Source organism: Micromys minutus (genome assembly GCF_963924665.1).
Source record: "Micromys minutus genome assembly, chromosome: X".
Taxonomy (NCBI): Eukaryota; Metazoa; Chordata; class Mammalia; order Rodentia; family Muridae; genus Micromys; species Micromys minutus.
The window spans coordinates 80837636-80863851 of record NC_137970.1 but is presented as its reverse complement, the minus strand read 5'-3'; the positions used below and the strand labels follow the sequence as shown (position 1 = coordinate 80863851).

The 26216-nt window shown below is 34.8% G+C and overlaps 1 protein-coding gene across 2 annotated transcripts in view; it reads right to left on the bottom strand.

Annotated features, from left to right (window-relative positions):
* Positions 1-3217: 3217 nt before the first annotated feature.
* Positions 3218-26216, bottom strand: part of COL4A5 (collagen type IV alpha 5 chain) — a gene marked incomplete at both ends in the record, with an annotated part of 196303 nt that continues 173304 nt past the window's right edge. For both annotated transcript variants that reach the window (XM_080910484.1, XM_080910485.1), the window contains 10 exons: positions 3218-3299; positions 4621-4793; positions 5138-5252; positions 7198-7375; positions 11440-11652; positions 13644-13742; positions 13998-14126; positions 18072-18143; positions 19765-19837; positions 21559-21692. In XM_080910484.1, coding sequence (XP_080766610.1) covers positions 3218-3299; positions 4621-4793; positions 5138-5252; positions 7198-7375; positions 11440-11652; positions 13644-13742; positions 13998-14126; positions 18072-18143; positions 19765-19837; positions 21559-21692 — 1268 coding nt within the window. The remainder of the gene's footprint in view (positions 3300-4620; positions 4794-5137; positions 5253-7197; positions 7376-11439; positions 11653-13643; positions 13743-13997; positions 14127-18071; positions 18144-19764; positions 19838-21558; positions 21693-26216) is intronic.

Genomic DNA, 26216 nt, shown 5'->3' with positions numbered 1-26216 from the left:
TGTTTGGCAAGTTATCTTCTCACAGAGATAGAGAACTCAGATTGCATTAATGGGATTTTGGTCTGTTCTTATGTTAAGGGAGTGGTTGGCAAACAAGATTCTTCGGAATATTTACTGTTGGCAAATACCTGAGATTTTTACTAGACTTAAGAAGAGTTGGCAATTCAAGACTAGGTAGCATGACTATTTTCCCTAGTACACATCCTGATGACCACATATCATTGGGTTAGCTTTATACTAGATTGCAATTTGCTGTGGTATGTTATGGCTAATAAGCATCCAATGATTGCTTGTTAGCACATATTTTGGAGGACAGGCTTACCTAGAGTCAAGTACTTTACTGTGTCAATGTATGAGTTATTAACACTACAGAAACTTCCAAACCTTTCATGGGTTCATGAAAGCACTGCACTTAAATTAATGGCATGTGATTTTTGAAAATTAAATAAAAACACAAAACACTGTTCAGTTTATTTTTGAAGCTGTTTAGAGGTGAACATGGTTGAATAACACAGCTTGAGAAAAAAAGATCCTCTCTCCACTAAGGCCAAATGAAGTCTTGGCCAAACAAAAACAGTTTCTTCACTTGTGTGTTGAAAGGCTAAGGAAGTATTCTCTTACCCAACTCAGGCTAAGACTGGAAACTTGGACATTGAAGATGCCTTTGTATTTTGGATATAGATACCGAGAAACTGGGCCATATTCAGAATTATTTTTACTGATTTTTATGACAATGAAAGAGTACATGGAGCTTAAAACATGGGATAAGAAGGGAGGGGTTCATGCAAGCCCACTGCCACCTTCAACAATGGGCTCAACTTTACCCATGCGGATGCATTTTTACAGGCAACAATGCCCCCTTGTGTTAACCTCTGTATAAACTGGTAACAGCTTGGAGTGACTAGTTTTCAATCAACCATGTGAATTGAAGCAAAGGACCTACCTCATTGGCGCCTTAAAAACTGGAAAGTGGTTTTCAGATTTCGTTGGAGGGGGAAAATACTATGGAAACACAAACTTTCAATAAAAACCCTGTTGGAAGCAAAGAGTACTACACCAACTCGGCAGGTCTGGTCAACCTAAAAAAGGAAGACAGTTTCTAATCATTGTCAGGCTCTGACTATCTGTCCAGTATTCCAAAAGTTAGAGATATCCATAGAACAACTCTTCCATATCTCAGTAGAACATTTGAACTTGCTCCTTATCTATCTAACGTGAATCATTAAATACATTTATTAACTTTTAAAACCCTATTGGGCACATACACGTTTTGTAGTAAAATGAGCCAATTCAGAGGAACAAATTTTTCATTATTGGCCCATGTGGGAAAACCATAAATTGTGGGTAACTAATTATGAAAGATAATTCCTAGATTCACAACAGTTTTTGAATAATCACTGTCGAGGAACAGTCAACAACATTAGAGTCCTTTATTGGGATGGGTTTGTGTACTCAAATTGGGAGGGATGGAGAGGAGAGGCTTTAAGAAACACAAATGGGATATGTGCCTGGAGCATATATGAGTGAAGACTATAATCCACATATTTTCCCTGCAACTCAAATGTATGGCATGTGGAAAATCATCTGGAAGATGGGTATAGGGGTCCAGTTAGAATCAGTGTTTTCATGAGTCGAGCTACATGAAAAAATAAAATAAAACTAAAATAGTTCTTATTGCTTAGATTTAAAAATTACCAGTATAATCTCTAAGCTTCAGATTGCCCATAAGTTCATATTGGGATCTCAAATTTTAAAAATTGATTCAGTTGCTGTATTTTTAGCTATTACACAAGCTTTATTATAAAAGCCTTAAAAGTCCTTTGATTTTTAGCAAGTCAGTGGTTGTTTTACAGAGCTACATGTGGCTCACTATTATTTATTAGGAATATTAGCTCACTAATATTATTAATTCATTAATTATTAAAGAATTCTTTCCTAAATGCAAATTTATTCTTTAATATCCACCAATACCATCTTATCAAGAAATTTGTTTTCCCTTGCTATATGTTTTCTGCATTATAATGATAAAAGACATAGGAACCAATTGCCTGAGAAAGAAATCTTTGGTGTACCAATATAAATGAACATGACTTTGATCATAGGCTAAAGAAAGAGACAATGAGCCATAATTGTAACATATATCTTTAATTAAATTTATACTTGTAAATTATAAAAACATTCAGTGAGAAGAAGACAGTTAAAAAGTTAAGGTATCCTGTGGCTATTTTAATAAAATGTTAAAATATAAAGGTTTTAAAAGTCCACTGAGTTTTTCTAATTGAAGGGAGAAGACTAAGGAAACATTGTTGTGTACAGATGAGCCCACTGGAGAGTGACTGTTACACAGGAAGCACCAGGATAATAAGAATTGTTCATTAATTCGGTATTTTTTCCTCAAAACTGTCAGGAATATGCAAAAACAAGATATAAAACAAAAGATTGCTCCACTGGATATGATAATTTGGTATGTTGTACATGAACCACTGAAATTACGATCAAAGTTACTTAAATCAGATAAGTAAGAAAGTTACTTAAGTCAGATAAGAATTTAGGAGATAAAACTACCAATTAATTTGATTTTCAGTAATAACTCAATGAGAGGATAAATTCTCTCACATGTATATCTTGCTGTCTATAGAGTAAGGTTTCATAGATTTTTAGTAAAGAAGGCTTTATACCAGATCACATCTAAATGACTGAACATTTTAAGCTAAGAGGTTGTTTACAGAATGTACACAATTTGTTTTTACTTACAGAGCAAAATAAGATTAACACTTGTCTATTAAAATCCTGGGGTACATTAGGATTAGTAGCACCATGAAAAGAATACTTCCTCAAACCACAGTCAGTAATTTTTGATTCTTCTCTTCATTGATATTTTAATGTGCCATTTTAGTAAATAGGCAAAAAGTATGAACTTCGTCTTATAATTTTGAAGATATTTATTCTGGATCCCCCAGAAGTATAGTCACTCCCCTACTTCTTTTATAAGAAAGAAGGGAGGCCTTGCTCTGGCACATTGCTGAGGTACATCTGAATCTTCATGGTTACTAGTCAGCATGTTCTCTTCATCGTAGAGGATATTAGCACCATTGGTGGCAGCAGTGGGAAAGTTGGGGACAGTGAGTGAGACATTGCATCCTGGGAAATCACATATAATAGTTTTATATATATATATGTATAATCACATTAAAAGCACAAGGAATTCTTCAACATGTTATGTCCTCTTCATGCATACTTGACATCGGCTAATGCGTGTTCTTAGGTCTCCTGCTTTCAGTGTCTCTGACTGAGGTTTACTAGGAAACAAAAATGGAAACAGTCAGGTTTGCATTTCCACTTTTGCTACTTAAATTCTATTATAGGAAAGAATTCACACTTAGATATTCTCTTTCTGATAATCAGCTTTACTAGGGACTTAAAAATTTATTTTTGTTTTTAAAATGTCTGTTGGTCTATCAGTGTGTACAAGTATGCCTGTCACAGCATGTATGTAAAGGTCAGAACAAGATGTAGAAGTTGTTCCCTTCCTTTTACTGTGTGGGTCCAGGGCACAAAACTAAATGGGACTTAGGGGCAAGTGTCTTATCCTGCTGAGCCATCATGTTAGCCCTTTATCACTTAATGTGCATTGATTGCTATGGCTTAATATCCACTACTGATCACAGGTATGCAACAATTTTTTTAGCTTACATTCATTGCATAAAGTGATGGGTTTCATAAAGAAAATTTACCATATACTTCCATCCCCCATATCCTTACCTTTCTCTCTATCATTCCCATAGTCCCTGTCCTTTCCCCTTGACAAACTTGTTTTCACTTTATTTCATTTGTGTACATGTGTGCTTATACTTGTGTGCTTATACATGTGTGTGGGGGGGGGCGTGTGTGAGTGTGTATAAAATCCAGGATCCAGGCATGAGAGAGAAAAATATGTCTAAGTATGGCTTAATTTGAATAGAATGGTTTTTTGGTTCCATATATAATTTAATTATTTATAGCAGAATAATACTCTACAATATATTTAAACTTCATTCTTCATATCTTCACATGCTTTTTGTGACCATTGTTGCCAGTACTGTTATTTTTACATATTTGTTTCTTTGTTTTCTTTCTTACCTTTCGTAATATTTATAGGATGGGAGAAGTTTAGCCAGTTGATGAGCAATACATAATAAGATATCATATAAAAATATCAAGAAAGAAACAACATACAAAAATAAAGACAAACTTTAAGAGATTGAAATATTCAGAGATATGTGTATTTCATTCCTCAAAGACTTAGATGAAGTGCCCCAAAATATTCACAGAAACTATGTTATAAGTTACAATACATTATAGTTTCAGTTCTTGAGATGATATCACTTTAGTAAACCAACTCATGGCTTTTTTAATATTGAAAGTTTAATATTAAGCTACTGTAACCAAACTTACAGGACAAAGTACTGTTTGTTTCTATATTACAAGTTAGTTATATGTAGAGAACAAGCTAAGACTAAAGAACTTGGTCCAAAAAATTTCTAAAATTTACTAGGGGAAATCAACCCATTAACAGACTCTCTCTTCCCTAGTATTTATGAAGGAAGCTTTAAGCCTGAACTAAATCCATAAGCAACTTACCTGAACATGTCTGACATATCAACGGTAGCCAGCCAAAAGCTGTAAGAATTGGCATAGTAATTGCATGTCCCTCGCCCATGACATTCAATGAAGGGAGCTGAACGAAATTCTTCCAAACAGGAGCCAGGAGAGGCTAGCGCTTGGCCAGAGCCTTCTGCTCCTGCACTTGTATGCTAAAAAAGATAAGGAAAATGTTCCATAACATATATGTGATATATTTTAGTGATTATTCAATGATATATACATAACATGGCCACAAATTAGAATGCAATGAATGAAACTAGGAGTAAAGATAAGAGAATAGTGTCTGCATCAAAAGCAGCCAACAAAATCAATGGGCATATTATAAATATGAACTGTAGAACATGTGGGCAGGAGAACACTATGCTTGGACAGAGGTTATCTAAGATCCAAGCTTCTTATAACTATGCAAGTGAGGTGACAGTTCAAGTTGGGAGAAATGCACTTATATGGAAGACCAGCTGTGATGAGAAAAGCAAGGGTGGGGGTTTCATACCATCATGAAGGAATAGCCAATCCACAGAGAGTCCCACCCCTGAGGACAGTGTGGAATCTGAATAGTCTGGCTGTGAACTGCAATCACCACAGCTGGTGCCTCACACACTGCACATCTGGTGAAGGAAAGGGCGAGAGAATGAGTTACAGACTGAGGGTGTAGGAAACAACAACTGCTCTTCATCAGAAGCCTTCCTATTATGGAGGTCCTTGACAACTGTCCTCAATGATCAGAAGAGGAGAAAAATGCACTTTGAGAATAATTTTTACATGAGAAATCTCTTCCCTCATGCATAATGCATTTATAAGCAAAACTGTAAGCCTTCTTTCAATACATTGCAGAATTACAGCTATTGCATTTTCATTTTCCATTGTAACATAAATTTGCATTCATACTGGCTATAGTCAATGTGGTAATTGATGTAGGAGTTTGGCTTATTGTGGTAAGAAGAATGTCTAGTAAACTGGAAAAGACAAAAGGCAGATATTTTCTCAATATCCACCCCTTATTCTTCCTCCAAATACATTTATTAACCATTTGTCCATAGGAGGGTAAGTACAACAGACTTGGAATAGCTGGGCATGTGCCCAGGAAGTTGGAGATGTGGTTGAAAGCTACAAAGTAAGTAAAAATGGCCACAGAATAAATGTTGATGAATATATCAAAATTTTAATAAAGAACATGAGGGGAACATCTTGAAATATGATGGAGGTCAGTTTAACAAAATTTGTCTACATAATTCATTATATATTATGGAAACTTTTTCTCCATAAAGTTGAGATTGAAAAAGATCTCCTCACACACTTGCATGCTATGTGTGTTACATGTGCTTGTTTGCGTGCGAGCGCGCACGTGCACACACACACACACACACACAAAGAGAGAGAGAGAGAGAGACAGAGACAGAGTGGAGATAGATAGGTAGATGATAGATAGATAGATAGATAGATAGATAGATAGATAGATAGATAGATAGATAACTATGTCACAGGAGAAACAATCATTTTGCTAATAAGCCATACGAGGTTACATAGTTTTATTCAATGTCAAAGAAATTGGACTTAGTAATAAATGATTCATTCCTTGTGGTTACTAGAATCTTTCATTAATATTTTGCACATTAAAAAAATCTCAAGTGATTGTTTTAATGTGCAAAATACCAGAAAAATCTCTGTTAATGGTACCAACCACTATTTGTTACTTTAAAAGTGTGCCAAAACTCATTTATTACTTCAACTCCCAATTTTAGCTTACTCCAATAATGTGATGCATGTTTCCCATTGTGAGATCTAATCCGGTTACATTAGGGACATAGCAATAATATTCAGTGCAACTGGTTTCTACTTAAGGACTGTCACTATGCAATTCAAGCACATTGATAGTTCCTTAATCTTCCCTGAACTTTATCTCAAATATTGGTTGAGGGCTTGTAGTGCTACTCATTATAATGCAGTTAATAAATTTCAAGCTATAATTTGGTAGTCAAAGCATTCTACCATCTGTGTTCAAGCTAACTTTCTAACCTTTTTTCCTATGAAAACTTTAAATACTACATTCTACATACATTTATCTACTATCCATTTTCATTTTCTCTCCTTAGTATGACTTTTCCTTTATACCTGTATGTGTACCTAGTTGTTTTTCAATATACAAAAGACAGACCAGTTCAAAACACATTTCTTTGAGACAGATATTTGCAGATTTCTTTGGTTAGAATTAAACATCCTTTCCCCTATACTGTTTCCATTTTTTCAATTTGATCTTTTGTAACACTTAACCTAAGGTGGATGCATTCCAAATTGTAGTAAAAACTAGTACAAAGTATATTTGTATAATAACTAGAATGAATTCTCTTTATATTAAAATGTTTTTCATAGGACTAAGTAGAAAGTTGATCTCTTGAGAAATATAGCCCAAACTAAATATTGGGTTGACTATTAAAAATCATTTTTGTATACTTAACTTGGGATGGATATTGTTGATTATCCATTTTAAACTGATTTCTTACTAGCTAAACTAAGAGGGAATTGGTAAATGTCAAAGCTAAACCAGTGCCTCACCGACTAATGAAGGGCTGGATGCTCTGGCCCTTCAGGGGTTCCATGTTCATTGGCATGGGCTCTGGAGTGGAAAGCCAGTAAGAATAGTCATTTCTTGAAGCAAAGTTACAAACGTTGTTAATGTTGCAGAACATGAAAGGCATGGTACTGAAGCGACGAAGGCAGCTGCCAGCCGTCCCTATGAAGAATTGAAAAGAAAAAGATGAAGGAATGTATTATGATCTTAAGTTTACTCTAAAGCCATAAAAATAAAACATTTCACAAAGAAACTGGTGCACATTATTCAGATAACAAACATAACAATTTTTATCATTTGTAAAATCAAGATGTATTTTACAATGAACACAGATTTTGTTGTTATGAATCATTACATATTTTCCAGTTTTTTCTTTAAATCAGTTATGGATCCTATAAATAATGATGTCTACTGATAATGGTGTTTTTTAGTACACATGGAGAACACACACAAAGTCTTTGCAGAATCTAACTATGTCTTGTTCCATGATGCCCTTTTCTAAGCTATGTTCAATAATATTGTGTAGGCTAGCAATCTCTTTAACTGTATAAGTAATATTAATAAAAATGCTAACCACCTACAGACAGGTTTAGAGACAAACCAAAAGGTAAATAAATGTAAAAGAAGAAGGAAAAACTGCTGGAAGAAAAAAAAAAAAAAGGAAAGATTAAATTATTTAGTCTAGATTCTGAACCTCAGTGTATTGAGACAGCCTTCATCCCCACAAAGTTAGTAAAGCACATCTCTAGATGTGTCTGTGAAAGAAAAGTAATTGACTCAAGGTCACATGAAAGGGAACCGCAGCATTGCACAACTTTACAATGGACAGATTTAGAATTGCTGCCATGGTATCCAGGCACAGGAGTGCAGGAGTAGCCATGGATTCCATCCTAGCACACAGTCCCATTGTGGCAAGAGATTCCTTGGAAACCACTGTGAAGACAACCTTGATGAATGTGCCAGTCAGCCATGTCTCCACAGCTGGAGATGTCTCCATGTGTGGATGGAGGGGACAACTACTACTCTGACTACGTGGGTAGTGAACTCACAAGGACACACTGTGAGACAGTGATGACTCTGTTGGTCAAAGACTTGTCACAAAGACATGTGAAGATACTATTGACAGCTATATTTGTCACTGTTGGCTTGGATACACAGTTACCCTGTGTAAGACAGACATAAATGAATGCAGTAGCAATCCCTGATAATTTTGGAGTGGGGAGAAAGTGTCCTCAGAGGATCAATAGGGACACATTATAGCCCTGCCTTCCTCCTTCAACTACTGGAGTTCTGGCTATGTTCGTATCTGTCAGCCTAGATTGATAGACAAGAGCCTAGCATAACTGTCCTCTGAGAGACTCTACCAAGCAGCTGATGGAAACAAATGCAGAGACAGAGCAAAACATTGGGTAGAACTCAGAGAGTCTTGTGGAAGAGTTGGGGGAAGGATTGAGTGAGCCAGATTGGATAGGGACTCCACAGGAAGACCAACAGAGTCAACTAACCTGTACCCTTGGGGGATCTCAGAAACTGAACCACCAACCAAAGAACATACAAGGGCTAGAGCTAGGAATCTGCAAGTATATAGCAGGTGTACATCTTGGTCTTCATGCAGGTCTACCAACAACTCGAGCAGGGTATTATCCTAAGTCTGTTTCCTGCCTGTGGATCCTGTCCCCCTAACTGGGCTGTCTTATCTGGCTTTGGTTGGAGAGGGTGTACCTAGTTCAGCAATGACTTGAGGTGGCATGGTGGGTTGGTACCCAGAGGGGACTTCTCCTTTGTCAGTGATGAAGTGGAGGGAAGTATGGGGGAGGAGCTGTATGAGGGAGGACTGAGGGGAGAGGGGGGCTTCAATCAGGATGTAAAATGAGTAAATAAATAAATTAATGGGAAAAATACAAGCCATGGTTTGTGTTCAAGTCCTAAATCTATTATTTATTACTTTTTGTGGCTTTTATTAACTGATTTAACCTATTATCCAGTATCTTTGTTTATAAACTTTTGGAAAAATGTTTGTCCTTTATCTTTGTTGTTGTTGTGGAAATGAAATTAGATAAAGGGTTTGATAGTGTTATGTATCTTATACAATAACTTTTTTTAAAAGCCAATTTATTGCCTACAGAGCTGTAAATACACCTGGTCTCATAAAACAAAGGAAAATGTATATAAGAGAAAGTCCCATAATAATGAGGCTATAGTGTTTAAATAAGTCTGTGCTATTGGGTGCCTATAATAATATGGAATCACTATTACAGTCTCAAAAATTTTAAACCATGATATCATGCACTCCCCCTATCCCAAATAACACAGCTGTAAGAGATTACTGTTTTTCACTGTTTCTTTTCTCCTTCTCAGACAGAGAAATTCTAAAATTCAATTTGTCTCCTCCATGGCAGATCACACCATTGGTTACCTAATATCCAAAGGTCCGCCCTGAAAGCGTGTATATATAGTATACTATATGGAATGAACATGTTGCATTTATGAACACACATGAACACACACAGTATATATATTTGGAAGGAGAAAAGGGGGACGTCAAAACTATGCAATTGTATTATAGTCATAAAAATTAAAAAACCATATTGTTGTCCTTCTACTAATCTATACCAGAAAATACCACCAGGTAATTGTTTAACATGGAAGCTCTCCTTGTTTACATTCTTTGTTTCTTCATTAACATAACTCAAGCCTTAGCACAGTCCTGTCCATACAGGGCACTCTTGGATTATAAGCTCTTTTTCTAGCCTTTTTCTGTTCCAAGCCTAAAGAGTATCACAGTAGGAATAGTTTATAGTTACTAAGTTTGAGAAGAAACTCTAATTGACCCAAAACATACATTTTGGAAAGTTATAAAATAATACTCAAGGGATCCTGTTTTCTATTTGTATTATATACTAAGATGTTACAGTGATACAAAATTCAACTGTTTTGCACTTATTTGTTGTTAGATTTCATACTGAAATTGTTTTTAATTATTGTATATGTTATTATATTCTGCCTGCATGTATATGTACTGTGTGTATGCAGGATCTACTGAGGTCCGAATGAGTTTGTGAGCTGCCATGTTGTTCTGAGAATTGATCCTGGTCCTATAGAGGAGCAATGAGTGCTTCTAACAGCTGAGCTCTCTCTACAGCTCTGAAATCCCATGTTTTGACCTTTAACTATAAATATAATTTAGACTTTTTCAGTGAAGACAGAAATGGTAAGGAAGAGATTTTTATGTGAGAGAGATTATAGAAAACTAGTGAATTTTTTAAATGTAACATTTCAATTTATCTAAATATAATATTTTAAAAGAGTTCACTATTTACGATTAGGAAAAGAAGATATAAAGAAAGCAATAGAGACAAAATGTAATGAAGGAAAAATGAAAAGGAGAAAAGGAAATCAGAAGAAGAAAACAGATTTAGAAGGAGGAAAAGTTAAAGGAATTCTTATTTTATTCTGTTTCAGTGAATAACTTATGAACCTTGGCTTCCGTGTAAATGGGGGAGAACTAACTAGCAGGTAGGGACAAACACTCTTAAAACAGCATAAGCAGCAGACACTTCTGAAGTTCTGCTTCTCAGAACTATTTCTATAACCAATATGACCACAGGAAGCTTCTAACGATAGATATTCCAGAGGTTGAGAGCCTAAACTATCTTCTTAAAAGTTTTTATAAATGTAAATTGGAGGATAGATTTTAATATAAGCGGCCTAAGATAAAACGATCAGCCCTTATCAACGAATGTTGAAACTGCAAAAATTAAACCATAAGGATGGAGAGGTCTTGACAGTCATCAGTGTAGCCTCATCCCATTGACTAAGTATAGAGAAGACATATGGAAATGCATTGAATAGCTCATAATAGGAATCTGTCACCCATAAATTACAAACAGCGCACAATCAAGCAGCTGCTATACTATAGACTGCCCGGGACAATTGCTTCCTCACTAAACTAACTAAAAGGAAACATGTCTTTGAAGTCATCTTGCTTTAAACCAAAAAATATGTACCCTTTACTAGCTACAATGCTTTTAATGTTTTTAATTTGAAGTTAAAATCATTCATTTATAATTTATAGTGACTGTAGTTTGTCAGCTCTGACATGCTTTTCAATTTGAAGGCCCCAAAAAATAGAGTTGTACATTTTGTTCAAGGTCACTCTAGAACCTAAGAAAAACATTAAAATAAAAACAAAATGCATAGAAAGAAGTTAGATCCAATTATCTTACCCAAGTCTTGACCATGGGCTCTTTTATTTCCTTGTACATACAAGAGAGAAAAGCCTTCATAGATATGGACTGTTCCCTGTGGGCATTGTGGAGCATCTGTTGTCTGACTGTGACGTGTGATAAGGAATCCGTGAGCAACAGAGGTGGTTCCAGGGGGACCTGGAGGTCCTTGCAATCCATCTGGTCCTGGGGGACCATCCAATCCACGGGTACCTATTTGTATAAAATCATTGGCATACAAGATTAAGTAACCTCTGACCCAGTGTTGTGGATAGTAACAAAACAATGTGATTAGTTAACTTATTCAATCTGTATGTGGTGTCTATAAAAACTCTGTCAGTCATAATAGGTAGGAAGACAAACAAGATTATTTTCTTTGCTCTCAAAGAGACTTAAATGCATTTATATCCTCATGGCATAGGTCAAACACTTGAACAGAATTTTAGGTAGAAAAAGTGATGCCTGTGGAAAGCTAGCATGCCGGGATTCTCTTTCTATACTGAAGGAGTTTGAATCTTAGAACCAATTTTCACCAGCTGCTTTGTTCAACCACTGGGAAAGAAGAGGATGGTTTTCATAGCGCCTCCAGCTTCAGTACTGAAAATGTTTTTCTTTAATACATCCAGAGAATTGTTATGAAGGATATTTGCTTGGAAAATAGGTAACAGATTCTTTAAAAGCCTTCAGAATGCATCATTAAAAATTATTTATTTTATGTATATGATTATACTGTCACTATCTTCAGACACACCAGAAGAGGGCATCAGAACCCACTACAGATTGTCACGAGCCACCATGTGGTTGGTGGGAATTGAACTCAGGACCTTTGGAAGAGCAGTCAGTCAGTGCTCTTAACCACTGAGCCATCTCTTCAGCTCCCAAAAAGCATCATTTTCATATGCCATTGGCAGTTTTCCTTGTACCCAGGACTTTAACTACTGTGTATGGTATGTGTTGATTTTTCCTTTTGGGACACTTCATAGCAAAAGATGTCACTAATTTGTTCATTCTTTGAAAACACAAAATTACTGAATCAACAGTGTTGGCTCCAAGAAGGTCTACATGTATCACTCACTATTTTGTTTTGTTGTCAAAGATACCTTTTTTCTAATATATATTCATTATGTTCATATTACTCTGTTTTAATGCCTATATTACCTAGAGTTACTAACATGATAACAATTTATTAAGTTTATAATTTTGTAATTTTTGATTTTTTTTCAAGGCAGGGGTTCTTTGCATAACCCTGTTTGTCCTGAAACTCACTCTGTAGACCAGGCTGGCCTTGAACTCAAGATCTCTGCCTGCCCCTGCCTCCCACGCACTGGAACTAAAGGTATGTGCCATCACCTCTTGGCTTTTATTTTTATTTTAGCAATAATATTAGTGGGTTTTTAAAATAAGTTCACCCAAATTCATTTTGTGATTGGGTTGAATTGTGATAGAAATGTAGGAAACTGATTCTCAGTACTCCAGAGACTAAAGAAATAGGAATGCCATGAGTTTGGGGCCAGCCCAGGTCACACTGTAAAGACTGGGCCAACCATAGTAGCATATTGAGTAAAAAAAAAAAAGATAATGAAACAATGAAATGCATTTAACAGAAACCAAATTTAATATTGTCAAAAGGATATAGCAATGACTGACTTTAAAATCTGTATATCAATATATCTTCTCAGCCCAAGATTTTACCACAATCTTCAAAGTTCTATGGTGATCATTTAAACTTTTCAATTATATTAACTGCATTCTATGGAGGAAATTACCTGCTATAATATCACAAAATTTGGAAATATTTTTAAAAATCATTCTAAGGTAGTTAATGAATTGAAATAAACACTCTGAAAATTAATTGCATGAGTTGGGGATGTGTCTCAATAGTAGCCTGTCCCACATACCTAATCCCTAGGTTTAAGCCTACTAAAAGAAAATAAAACAAAAAAGTTGAAAAGTAATTATATTCAATAACTAGAAAAATATCTTGGATTTCTAATGCTTTATATAAAAAAACAAACAACATATTTATGCTTGTCTGCTAATCCATATTTCTTTGGATGCACCTTCTTATTTTTCCCCAGCTCTGGATTTGACAGCTACTCATACTCTCTACACAGGAAGTTGTCAGAGTTCAAAGCACAACCCCATATCCAGAGGCCTTGAAAGCATAAATACCATGACCAACATCACTGTTTTAGTCATTTTACCTGGTTGTCCTGGAAGACCTGGGTCTCCTTTGCGCCCTCCTGCACCATCAAAGCCTGGGAGTCCATTGCGTCCTGGATCTCCTGGAGGGCCAATTGGACCTACAAGAAAAGAAATAGATTTTTCACACAGTCAAATCATTTAAATTAGCTTGCCCAGAGTAGTTACAAGAAATCTGATTGGGCTTAAATTATGTTAACATTGTTAAGAAAAAGGGAAGTAGAATCTGTGGTAGCCTATATTTTTCTTTCCTTGCTGGGACTGTCATTGTCAGAGACAAACTATTCACATGTAAAAAGGGCATCAAAGGAATGTTCTCAAATAGATGGGCCTTAAACAATGATCTACAAAGGTACCTGGTAGGCCTTGAGGGCCTGGAAGCCCTGGTAGACCTTTTAATCCAGGTTGTCCAGGAACCCCTGGAGGTCCAGGATCTCCTTTGATTACAATACTTTGTCCTGAAGGACCAGGCAACCCAGGAGGACCTAAGAAGGGAAACATATAAAAGTGAGGATGGTGAAGACAAAATGTCAGGAGAAACAGATACCAAATTGGCCTAAGATCAGGAGATGCATTTGTGAGACAAATACAAGCAAACAAATGTACTTAATTGCTACCATATCAAACAGAAGTGAACTCAGGGAAATTGTAATAATTTAATTAATAAAACTAAAACCAGCCCATTCCAGCCTTCTGACCCACCTTCCAGGAATCCCTCATCAAGATGGAAATCCCAGACTCACACAGCTAACTCCATCCTTTCATGCTGAGAACCCTTGCTCTTCTCTTCAGTCAAAAAAGCCTAGATTATAGCTGCCAAATCTAGCTATTTTTGCCAACTTTATCCATGTCTACCATGAACAACTTGCCCCTTGTCAATGCAGAACCAAATGTACTGGTTACCAACTCTACACTTTTTCATGGCATAAAGACTGTCACTTTCCAAGAAGTAGAAATAGCATTACAAACACCTTTGTTCCCCATTCCCCTACCCTGCTCCTCTCCATCAGGTAGAGATGCTAGACTTGTATTATCAATTCTATTAGAATCTACTTTTTGATGATCAGTCCTAATAACCTTCCCCCAACACTCTTGAAAATCTGCTCTGAGGATTTTCTAACTTTATCGAATGCTTATTTGGGTGTTTAGAAAATTCACTTAGCTTGTGCTTTAACTGGGACTACTTCTGAAACCCCATTTAACATCAACACTAAATTGCCCAAAGTCTAAACATTAAGTCCTATACAGCTAGTCTGTTACATGATAACTTAGGGATCTAGGAGACAGAGCTTCAAATATCCACTCAACAAAGGAGAGACAACAACCTATTTCAAGATCTCATTAAAGATATACAAACATGGTCAATCTAAACAATACATCTCCACAAAATAGTAATATTCCTGTAGTAATGTTCCTTGAGAAAAGTGATTCAGAAGGTATGTGCCAAATATTTCAAAATAGTAATAGTAAGAATTATCAAGGAACTTGAAGAGATAAGAATAAATTCTGGAATGAAGCATTCAAAAAAACCCCAAACAGTTAAATAAATAATAAAAACAATTCAAGATATGAAAATAGAATTTAATAAGAATCTCTGACAAATTGTCAAAATTAAAATTTTTGAAACAAAATATTCATAAATTCAAAGAGAAATTATATGAAAGTCTTACCCTTAGATTAGACCAAGTGGAAGAGAAAATATTAAGTCCTGAATAATAGGTAGAAGAATTATATCACTTAGCCAAAGAAAATGTCAAATCCAAAAAAATTCCAATAATAGAAGATACAGGAACTCTGGGCCACTATAAAGAGACCAAATCTAGGAAGAATAGGCATAAAAGGAGAAGAAACTCATACAAAAGGTAGAGAATATTTCCACCAGAATCATATAGTAAATGTCTCTAATATAAGGAAAGAGATCAATGTCCAAGAGGTATATAGAACACCAGGAAATAAACTCCTATACCAAATAGAAAAGTGGACAGAGAAAAGAAAGGATATTAAAGCTTGCAAGGAAAAATGGCCATGACACATATAAAGTCAGAATAGGAGTTGATTTTTTTTTCAGTGTTAACTATGAAAGCTAGATAGCATTGGAACGATGTTATTCAAGTTATTAAAAATCAACAACACTAGCCCAAGGTATCATATCCACCAAAAACTATCAATCATAATAGGATAAAAGAAAACTTTCTAGGATAAAATATATTTAAAGCATTTATGATCCATAATGTAGCTTTACAGAGGATATGACCAGGAATACTTAGGTCAGAAGACAAGGTTAAAGATCTCCAAGCACAAGAAACAGATCTAAAAGTATCAGAATGTTAAAGGAAAAGAAGCCTAATAAAAAATCAAAAACCAACAAAATATCAGAAATCAGTGTATATTGTTCAACAATAACTTATAATGTTTTTAACTCTTGAATAAAGTGACACAGATTGACAGATTAAATCAGAAAACAAGATCCATGTTTCTTTGCTGTTGTTGCCTCCAAAAAAAACCAAAAAAACCACCAAATGATTAATGATAGATACTATGTTAGGGTAAAAGGATGCAAAAGGATCGTCTAAGAAAATAAATAAAAAATGAACATAGTGTAGCTATTCTAATATCTGATGAAATAGATTTAAAACTGAAACTAGTAGGAAAAGAAAGAGCAGAATTTTATGCTCATTAAAGGAAAAAAATCCAACAATAGGACATAACAATCCTAAACATATAAGCACTAAACAAAGGACATAAACTTGCTTAAAATGTTTAACATAATTAGATATCAGGGAAATGCAAATTAAAAAACTTTGAGGCTTCATCTTACCAAATCAAAATGCCTATAGTATAAACATATAACATGCACAAACAAACAAATAAAGCAAAACAAAATGATGAATGTTGTCATGGATGTGGGAAAAGAGAACTACTTCTTGATTGCCGGTAGGAGTACATCCTCACACAGCCAATATGAAAATAAGTGGAGGTTCTGCAGAAAGCTAGAAGTAGATCTACACGTCATCCAATTGTATTACTCTTGAGTAGCCCCAAAAGAAATATCTGCTCATTGATGTTCATTGCTGTTCTCTTCACAAGAGCCAAAAAAGAAAATAGCCTAGAGATATTGATTGATCAACAGATGAAAGGGTATTTAAAGTATAATATATTTAAATAAAAGTATTAAGAAAATGATAGCACAAAATTGCAGGTAAGATAATGGAACTAGAAACAATCATTCTGAATAGGTAACCTATACCAGAAAAAAATAAATGTCACATAAATGTGGATGTTAGCTTTAAGCCATCAGATGAGTGTCTCATTTGAAATATTCACAGAAGTCAGCCAAGTAATAAAGGTCCATGGAGAGGAAATTTCAGATCAGGAAAGATAGAAAATACAGGTATTAAACGTTAAATGAGATTAGTAACAATAAGGATTAGATTGGGGTGGGGAAAGGAAGGACAGTGTAGAGGAGAAGCAATTAGGTTAGATAGTAACATTAAAACTTTTGAACACATCATATGGAAACCTACTATTGCTGCAGAAAATTACACACACACACACACACACACACACACACACACACACACACACACACCAATATCAACCAACCAGATCCCCAGAGCTCCCAAGGACTAAATAAACCACTATCCAAAGAGTATACATGGAGCAATCCGTGGTTCTAGCCGCATATGTAGCAGAGGATGACCTTATCAGGTAACAAGGAGAGGAGAGGTCCTTTGCCCTGTGAAGGCTTGAAGCCCCAGTGTAGGGAAATGGCAGGGTGGAGTGGGTGAGTGGGTGGAGGAGCACACTCATAGAGGCAGAGAAGGGAGGATGGGATAGTGGAAATGGGGAAAGGGGATAACATTTGAAATGTAAGTAAAGAATATATCCAATATAAACAAACAAACAAACAAACAAACAAATAAATAAATGTAAGTTATCAAGTAAAGGAAGTTACTCAATAACCAAGAAAAAATATGTCTAGTAGATATCACAAGTTAAGAAATGAAAAGTCCAGTGCAGGAATGAGTTACATGAGTTACTTCTTTTGAAACTGTTGGGCAGTGACTTGCCATAGACGACTTCCAAATATTACAGGCTCTTGGTTACCCAAAACTTGATGGTAAGGCCCTATTTCTGAAGACACCACAGACCTGAGTTAAAGAATTCAGAGAAATTAAGGTAGGTCTGATCTGGAAGCTCCATTCTTACTGGCTAGCTTTCTTACTGTTGAATGGGGCTAGGCACTTCTATTTTAAATTTAATAGGGTAGCTATCAACATAATAGAACTAAATAAAGAGTTTAAGAAATTAGGAAATGATGTTGATAAGAAAATTCTGTTGATAATTTGAAAAGACAGAATGAATACTTTAAAAATTCTTTCGTGTTTTTAATTATCAAGCATAAATAGCCTTAAAAGAAAATGTCTTACCTGGAGGCCCAGTAGGACCTGGTTCCCCATCAGGGCCAGTTGAACCTGGTACTCCAATAGGTCCTTTCATTCCTGGAAAGATGATATATAAAATAAAACTGCATGAATATGCAACAAGACAACTTTATATAGGAAAAGAAAATAAACATAACAAAAGTTTTTTTTTTTCCAAATGAGGTTAATATGGTCAGTACTAATTGGACTTAGGAAATTGTTTAGTACAACAACAACAACAACAACAACTACTACTGTAATAGTATAGTACAGTATAGTATAGTATGGTATGGTATATAGTTTAGTAATAGTAGTAATCAATAAAGAGAACATGAAGTTGGGAGAGAGACAGATGCTGTGAACTCGATGAAGGTAGTGGAGTCACATATGATAACAATATATTAAATATATGGAATGGTCAAAAAATAAATAAAAAATATTTAAAATATAAAGGAAAATCATTTGTAATATCTCTTTTTATTTTATTTTTATTTTTTTAAACTTTATTTTACAAAACAAAGATAAAAGAAAAAAAATTTTAAACATTTTTTCATAAATGTACACAAATACATTTTTGTCAGTGCTTGGCTTTTTTTTAAAGGTTTGATACTCTGCATTAAGGTCTTACAAGTTACAATGAGCAAAAAGTGCATGAATAACAGGATGTAACCCGGAATTAGTCAACGTTTTCTTGGTGTGTAAGGATTGAGCATGTCTTTTTGTTTGTTTGTTTGTTTTGTTAATGGCTCAAGCTCTAAGGTCAAAGATTAACAAATGGCACTTAATGAGACTGCAAAGTTTCTGTAAGGTTAAGGACATTGTCAAGGAAACAAAACGGCAGCCAACAGAATGGGAAAAGATCTTTACCAACTCCACATCAGATAGAGGCCTAATATCCAAAGAACTCAAAAAACTAGACACCAGAGAATCAAACAACCCTATTAAAAAATGGGGTACAGAGCTAAACAAAACGTTCTCAATTGAGGAATATAGAATGGCTGAGAAACATCTAAGGAAGTGCTTGACATCCTTAGCCATCAGGGAAATGCAAATCAAAACAACCCTGAGATTCCACCTCACACCAGTCAGATTGGCCAAGATCCAAAACTCAGATGACAGCAGATGCTGGCAAGGTTGTGGAGAAAGAGGAACACTTCTCCACTGCTGGTGGGGTTGTAAACTGATACAATCACTCTGGAAATCAGTCTGGCGATTCCTCAGAAAATTGGACATAGTACTACCTGAAGATCCAGCTATTCCACTTCTGGGCATATACCCCAGAGACTCTCCAATATACAACAAAGATACATGCACCACAATGTTCATAGCAGCTCTATTTATAATAGCCAGAATCTGGAAAGAACCCAGATGTCCTTCAGAAGATGAATGGATACAAAAATTGTGGTACATTTACACAATGGAATACTACTCAGCCACCAGAAACAATGACTTAACCAAATTCTTAAGAAAATGGCTGCATCTAGAGAATATCATCCTGAGTGAGATAACCCAGTCACAAAAGAACAGACATAATATGCAGTCACTGATAGTGGGATGCTAACCACAGAGGCTTGGACTGCCTCAGAAACAACTCACAGACTGTGTGAAGTTCAAGAAAAAAAAAAGAAAACAAAACAAACAACCAAAAAAAAAAAAAAAAAAAAAAAACCGGAAAATCTTAAACCATTCTTTCAAATACCTGGGAATCCTGGAACACCAGGGAGACCAGGATCTCCTTTCATTCCATTAAGACCTGGCCGGCCAGGGTTACCCTAAATAAACAAAAATCATTGCTGTTAGAAACATAACTAGGACAGACTAAAGAAAGGGGAATAAGATTCCATTGTTGCACGGTGGCTTAGAGAGATTTTTCCAGCTAAACTGGAAGGATCCAAATTCTCACTCTGCTTATTACCCATAACTTTTAAATATTTAACCTTTCACCTATCACGGACAAAATAGTTGTATGTCTACTTTCCAGAGTGGCGGTAAGGATCAAATGACAAAGTTCTTGTTAAGTGCTTAGAAAATTGATGATATAGACTGTTTAGTAAGTAACAGTTATTAAAATAAACACTTTGTTTTTATTCTAGATCTGAGGTGATAGATGTTTAGATTAGAATCATTCGTGTAGAAATGATAAAAGTCTGAAACACTTGGCAAATATAATCTAGGGACTATAATTATGTTGAACAAACACTTATAGTATAGAAAGCAACAAAAAATAAGAAAGAGAAAGAGAGAAGAAGGGAGAGAGGGAGGGAGAGAGGGAGGGAGGGAGAGAGGGAGGGAGGGATAGAATAGCTCAAGAATCTCAAAGGAATAATGCATACTGTCAAGATGATTGAAGAAGCTACTGTACTACACTAACTGTAGGACTATGAAGCTTTGAATAGTAGGACTGAATGGAACATAAGGTGAGAATGTATTTTTATGTCAAAATATAAGAAAGTGTCAAAGAACAGGCAGTTTTAGAAGCATGTCAGGATGTCATCAGATCCAGTTCGGTGTGGCTATCAAAGTCACAATGTAAATGTCAAAATAAGCAATGACAGCTTAAAATTTATAAATCACTGGGAAAAAAACCCATGAGTCCATATTCATAATAAATACGTGACTGCATAGACTAGAAAAGACATCTATTGCCTACAGTAGGACTAAATGGTACAAGTGGAGATAGCAGCAAGTTTACAAAGTCATCATTTTGCCATTGGCTCAGTAGAAATTTTCCATTCAATATTCATTAATAGATGTTAAACTTATGGAGAAATCTTGATGAGAACAGTATTTTCATCACTATTGTAGTATTCTAACTAAGGATATACAATCTGAATTTAATTAAAATGACAAAATAGACAAAAGAAGGCTCATTCTATTTTTAAAGTGAGGAGAGGCTACACTTAAGCATCAAACTCATAAAAGACAAAAGGCTAAGAAACTATTTCATATTATAGAATAAAGAGACACAGCATTTAAATTGAATACATGATTTGGTCCGGATACCTTGCTGTAGGCTGAAATGCAAAGGTGTGTATTACTATGCCACCTGCTAAAATCAGATTAGAAATAATAGAAATTAAAATATTTAATTTCTATTCAAATTTGTGAAGTTGAAAGTGCACTGTAATTATATAAGAGAGAAACTTAAACTTAGAAAAACAGTGCAACTGGATCCTGACCCTGACTCTAATTTCAAAGTCTGAACTATTCCCATTCAGCATAATTACTTTGCTATGGGTGTATCCATTCAAAATGCAGTGTACTGATATGTATGTGTAAGTTTCTTTTACATACGTTTGCTCTCACCAAAACTCTTTTAATAGAAAACAGCAAAGACAGCTTAGTGGGAACTCTAGGAATCATGCCTTCTATTTTCTTTTTAGTTCACCAGTGAGCTATGTGGTGAGTGCTAATAAAATTCTGCTGCTCAGAATTCCCATTTTGAAAGCTGTCAGCAAAATTCTACCATCAAATGTCTAGTCTCATTTCTTACCGGGAGGCCTGGGGGTCCTTGGTCTCCTTTCAAGCCAGGTAAGCCTGGTTGCCCAGGTGGGCCTGGATTTCCCCTCTCTCCTTTAATACCTCCATTGCCAGGGGGACCACGAGGACCTTCTGTACCTGGGGGACCTTGGTAATGCACGACAAATGGCCACATATTAGTATAGTATCCCAGGCTTTAATAATATCAGTCATCTTTGTATTAGTTTGTGGAATGAAATACAGAGATACAGACTGAGTAAATATAGATTATTTTGTTATCAGTGCTGGTTTGTAGACCCTTGGTTTACATTCTTTTCTGGAACAGTGTCTCATGTATCTCAGGTTGTTACTGAACTCATTATGCAGCAAAAATTGATCTTGAACTCCTGATCCCACCTTCAAGTGCTAGGATTATAGAGATGTACCACAACATCTAGCTTATGTCATCCTGGGGATTCATGTATATTAGCCAAATAGTCTACCAACTCAGCCTCATCTCCCCACACCTTTGTATTTTATTTTCTAATAAACATAGTAAACGCAGATCTAAAGCAGCTCTGGATATGATGTTTGCTTCTGTAATCATGTAAAAGTGTTTGATTCAAATTGAAATGATACATAGAATAGCAGTTTCAAGTAGCAATATGCTTCTGCGGGAAGAAAGGGGGGGTTTCAAAACAGTTTCCTGGGTCACATACTAGAGTATTGGTTCCAATATAATTGGAAAGTGTGCCCAAGAATATGTCCTTTAGTACTTAGTGCTGCTGGCTTCATGACCAACATTTAAGATAATGACTGTTGTAGAGCAATCAGGAATTCATGCCATTTCTCTTACTGAGATTAAAAATAAATTACTTAGGGATGAGGATGTAGCATTTGACTAAGTCCTGGGTTAGATTTTCAGTACAATAAGAAGTTCAACTGCTTTATTTATAAGAACATATATTCATTATCTTTTATTACTATGCAATATTTGTATCGTGTGGGTTAAGCATGTGTCCTTATGTATGCTAGGCAAACATCTAACAACTGAGCTATGACTAAATGAGCAGTTAAAACAGGTAAGTATACTTACTTTAAGCTTATTTTACTGCTATGTTTGGCACATGGGTTATATTTTATATGCCACATATTTATTGTTTCAGTATAGTACATATAAAATTTATTTCAAAATATTCCTATGAGTTTTTAAAACTTGTACTACATTTTTTACCATATCATTCTGAATAAAGATATCAGTTCCCTTAAGCAACAACGTGGCTTTATCATTGGTTAAGCCTTTTGGAAGAAAGTCCGGGTAAAAATGCTATGTATTTTTAGAACGCTTAGTGGCTGAGGCTGAGACTATTTATTTTTGTCTTAATAAAATAATCTCAAAGCCCCAGTCAAGCTAGCACATATATCTTCTCTCATATGGAATCCTTAATTTTAAAACATTATTTTAAGAAAAAAGTGTTTTTATGTCAGTATGAGTTTTAAATGAATCCTAACCTATACACATAGGAATTTAAAACAGTGGGCTGGTGTTTATGGGTAGACAAAGGGTCTTATTTTTAACATGAAATTCAACTCAATCTTTAGTGACCATCCCTAATATTCATTACTCTAAATCAATGAAAATACACCAACAAGACAATATCACAGTGATTAGAAGCACTGGAATTAGCTCTGTGACCTTAAACAAGATTATTCATCTTTTCAGCTTCAATTTTTTCTTCCATGAAATAGAAACCAAAACAACCGTGGGTTTTTACCTGGTTCTTAGAAAGACTAAGTGAAATGTGCTTAGTTCAGACTCACCAAATAGTAAGAAGCATGAAATCTTGGTGTTTTATAGTTATGATTACTATTAATTATTAGTAGTTAAATTAAAGATAAAAATGGATCCTGTGATATTTTTAAAGTTTAAAGAATTTTTATGGGGTTTCATAATGTGTTAATTATCTAACTATGACAAAGGAAGCCAGTTCATGATAATACAGCAATTAATTTTGACATTTATATAACTTAAATCATACAATCACCTTAGCTTGGCAAATAGACATCACAATCACAGAAATTCCTTTCTGCAATTGTAAGGAAAGGTTTGGGGTTACTTTGTACTTGAAAACAAAAACAAAAACAAAAACACAGATGCTTAGCTCAAATACACTAGAATAAGGTTTCCTAAATAAACTTGGTAATTTGTACAGTTTAGGCTAGAAATCTGGTAGCAATTGAGGCGGTTAAGATAAAATTGAACCGTCTCTGAACCAACCCAACAACAATGATGAGGAAAGATATGAAATAGAGAAAAATGATGCTTTGCCTGCCATCGTTCTCCACCTGGAGTACTGCATTATTTGATGAAAAGGCACTGTTCTGTTATCAACTAAAAGGAACTACTGAAAATTTTCTGTCATCTTAGACATGGTATTTGCTCTGTTTCTAAATATTAAATTAGCATTCTAGTGAAATCAGAGTTTTGTTTTAACTATATCCAATAGCTTTCTTCCTCTCTTATTGAAAACAGCTTTGATCACACAGATCATGGCAACTGTGGGTAAAAATTTCAAGAAAATAAAATCCATATGCAGAGACTAGAAATTATCCAGATGCTTGCTTAACTGAGTATCTTAATGCAGTTTACAATATAAAGGTGTTTATATGGCTATTTACGTTTTAACAGGGATTTATATAAAAGAATCGATTACAAACAGTCAGATGACAAAGATTTGGTATTATTTCAAATTCAATAGTAAATAAGTAAAAAAAATCAAAACCAAATAAGGTAGTGTTTGAAAATAACATCACTTTTCAATGACTTATGAATTACAATAATAAAGTGCATTTCTCTTATCACATATATAAAGCGTTTAATAAAAGAGAAAACTGACCAGTGAAGAGTCTAACCTTGAAAACCTGGGAAGATCAGAGTTCACCAAAGCCCAAAGATCGATGTTAGCAGTATCAGACATCACACAGTACAAAATAAGATTATGAGTTAGAAGTGGTTCTCATTATAGAACAAGTTGAACAATAATTTTCTATGTAAGCATTTCTTATGCCTATAGCACAATCAATAGGCAAACAGACCCATCCAGAAATATAGAGAACTAAATCTTTTTAAACAGAAATTAATCTAGAGAATAAGCTGTTGGCCATTAGTGGGTAGACGGATCTATTTAAGGAACTATGTTAACATTACTAATGGACATTTCTAAACATTAGCTTCTCGAAACATTAAAGTTAGCAAGATAGTACCATTTCACCAAAGCCTTCATTTTCTTTAACAAAGCAATAACTGTGAACAAATATTTAAATCTCTGCTACCCTTTCATACAAGCATGAAGTGAAAATGTATTTTGAGTTCAGAGTGAGCCAATATGACAGGAACAGTCAACTTTTCAAATCTCGCAGGCAAAAATATAATTAGAAAGCTCACCTGTGACTAAATGGAAAAATAAAACCAGGCCATACACCATTACCATTTTTGCTTTTGTTTACCTCATTCAAATAGCTTTTATAAGGTCATATTTTAATTTTTCATTATAATATAAGAGGCCATCTTTTATTAGTATTTGTTATAAATACTTAAGCATAAACAGCAATTGAACTTAAAAATAAATATTCTAATTTTCCAATGATATGAAGACTATTAGTAAAGGGACTTTAAAAATATTCTGGCATGCAGTATCCTACCCCAAACCATTTAAGTATTACAACAACAACTTTAACCAAAAAGTATTATTCAGTGCATGTATTATCAGGCTATTCAACATTTGAAAAAGGAGCATTATGTAACAACATTAAAGTCTACAAATAGAACACTCTTTGGTTAGTATCAATTAACTCTAAACACGGGTTCTCTTTTCTTAGAGTTCTTGCTATGATTTATAAATATTGCATTTTAAAGAGACTAAGTGGTGCTAGACCATTGAGTACCAGGTGCTAAAAAGCCTTGAAACTTCCTCTTGACCCTGCTTCTTAGTAACTATATAACCATGGACAACTCAATTTCTGTGAATGGAATGAGAAAGGTGTTATCTATACTGTCGTGCTTTGCAGGTTTATATAAGGATCAAAGCCACATTTAAAAATATACAACTTCTGTCTACTAAGTGTAAGATGCTAAGAGAACTCAGATGATTAAGACCAAAAATTTAGGAGCATTTGAGAATTGGAAACTTAGAATAATATATTTCAGTTTATGAAAATAGTTTCCAAACCACATACAACAAATTAGCCAATGACTTATAGTTTGGACATCCAATTAACTAGATTAGAATTGTTACTTAGCATAATGCAAAGTGAAGATATGCTATATCAATATTGGCTTTAGAATGACCGAATAATAGGAGTATTCAGAAAGATATTTTATTGATATGAGACATTTTAATGATTCATCAGCATGGGAAACTTTGTACCATATCATAGCAAAATTTCTAAGAGTTTAATTTCTAAAGGGCTATATTAATGAGTTATATGCCAAGTCAATTTTATGTATGAGGCCTAAATCTACTATTTTTCAAATTATGTACTTAAATTTAACTGAAAAGAAACTAAGGTTATAGAGTCAACATGTATATTTTAATTCTAATTTCCACTCAAAGTTGCTTTCTTCACCTATTGTAAACTTCTCAGAGGCTAGATTTCAGTAACTACAATTTGATCATGCTTAACAAATGGGAA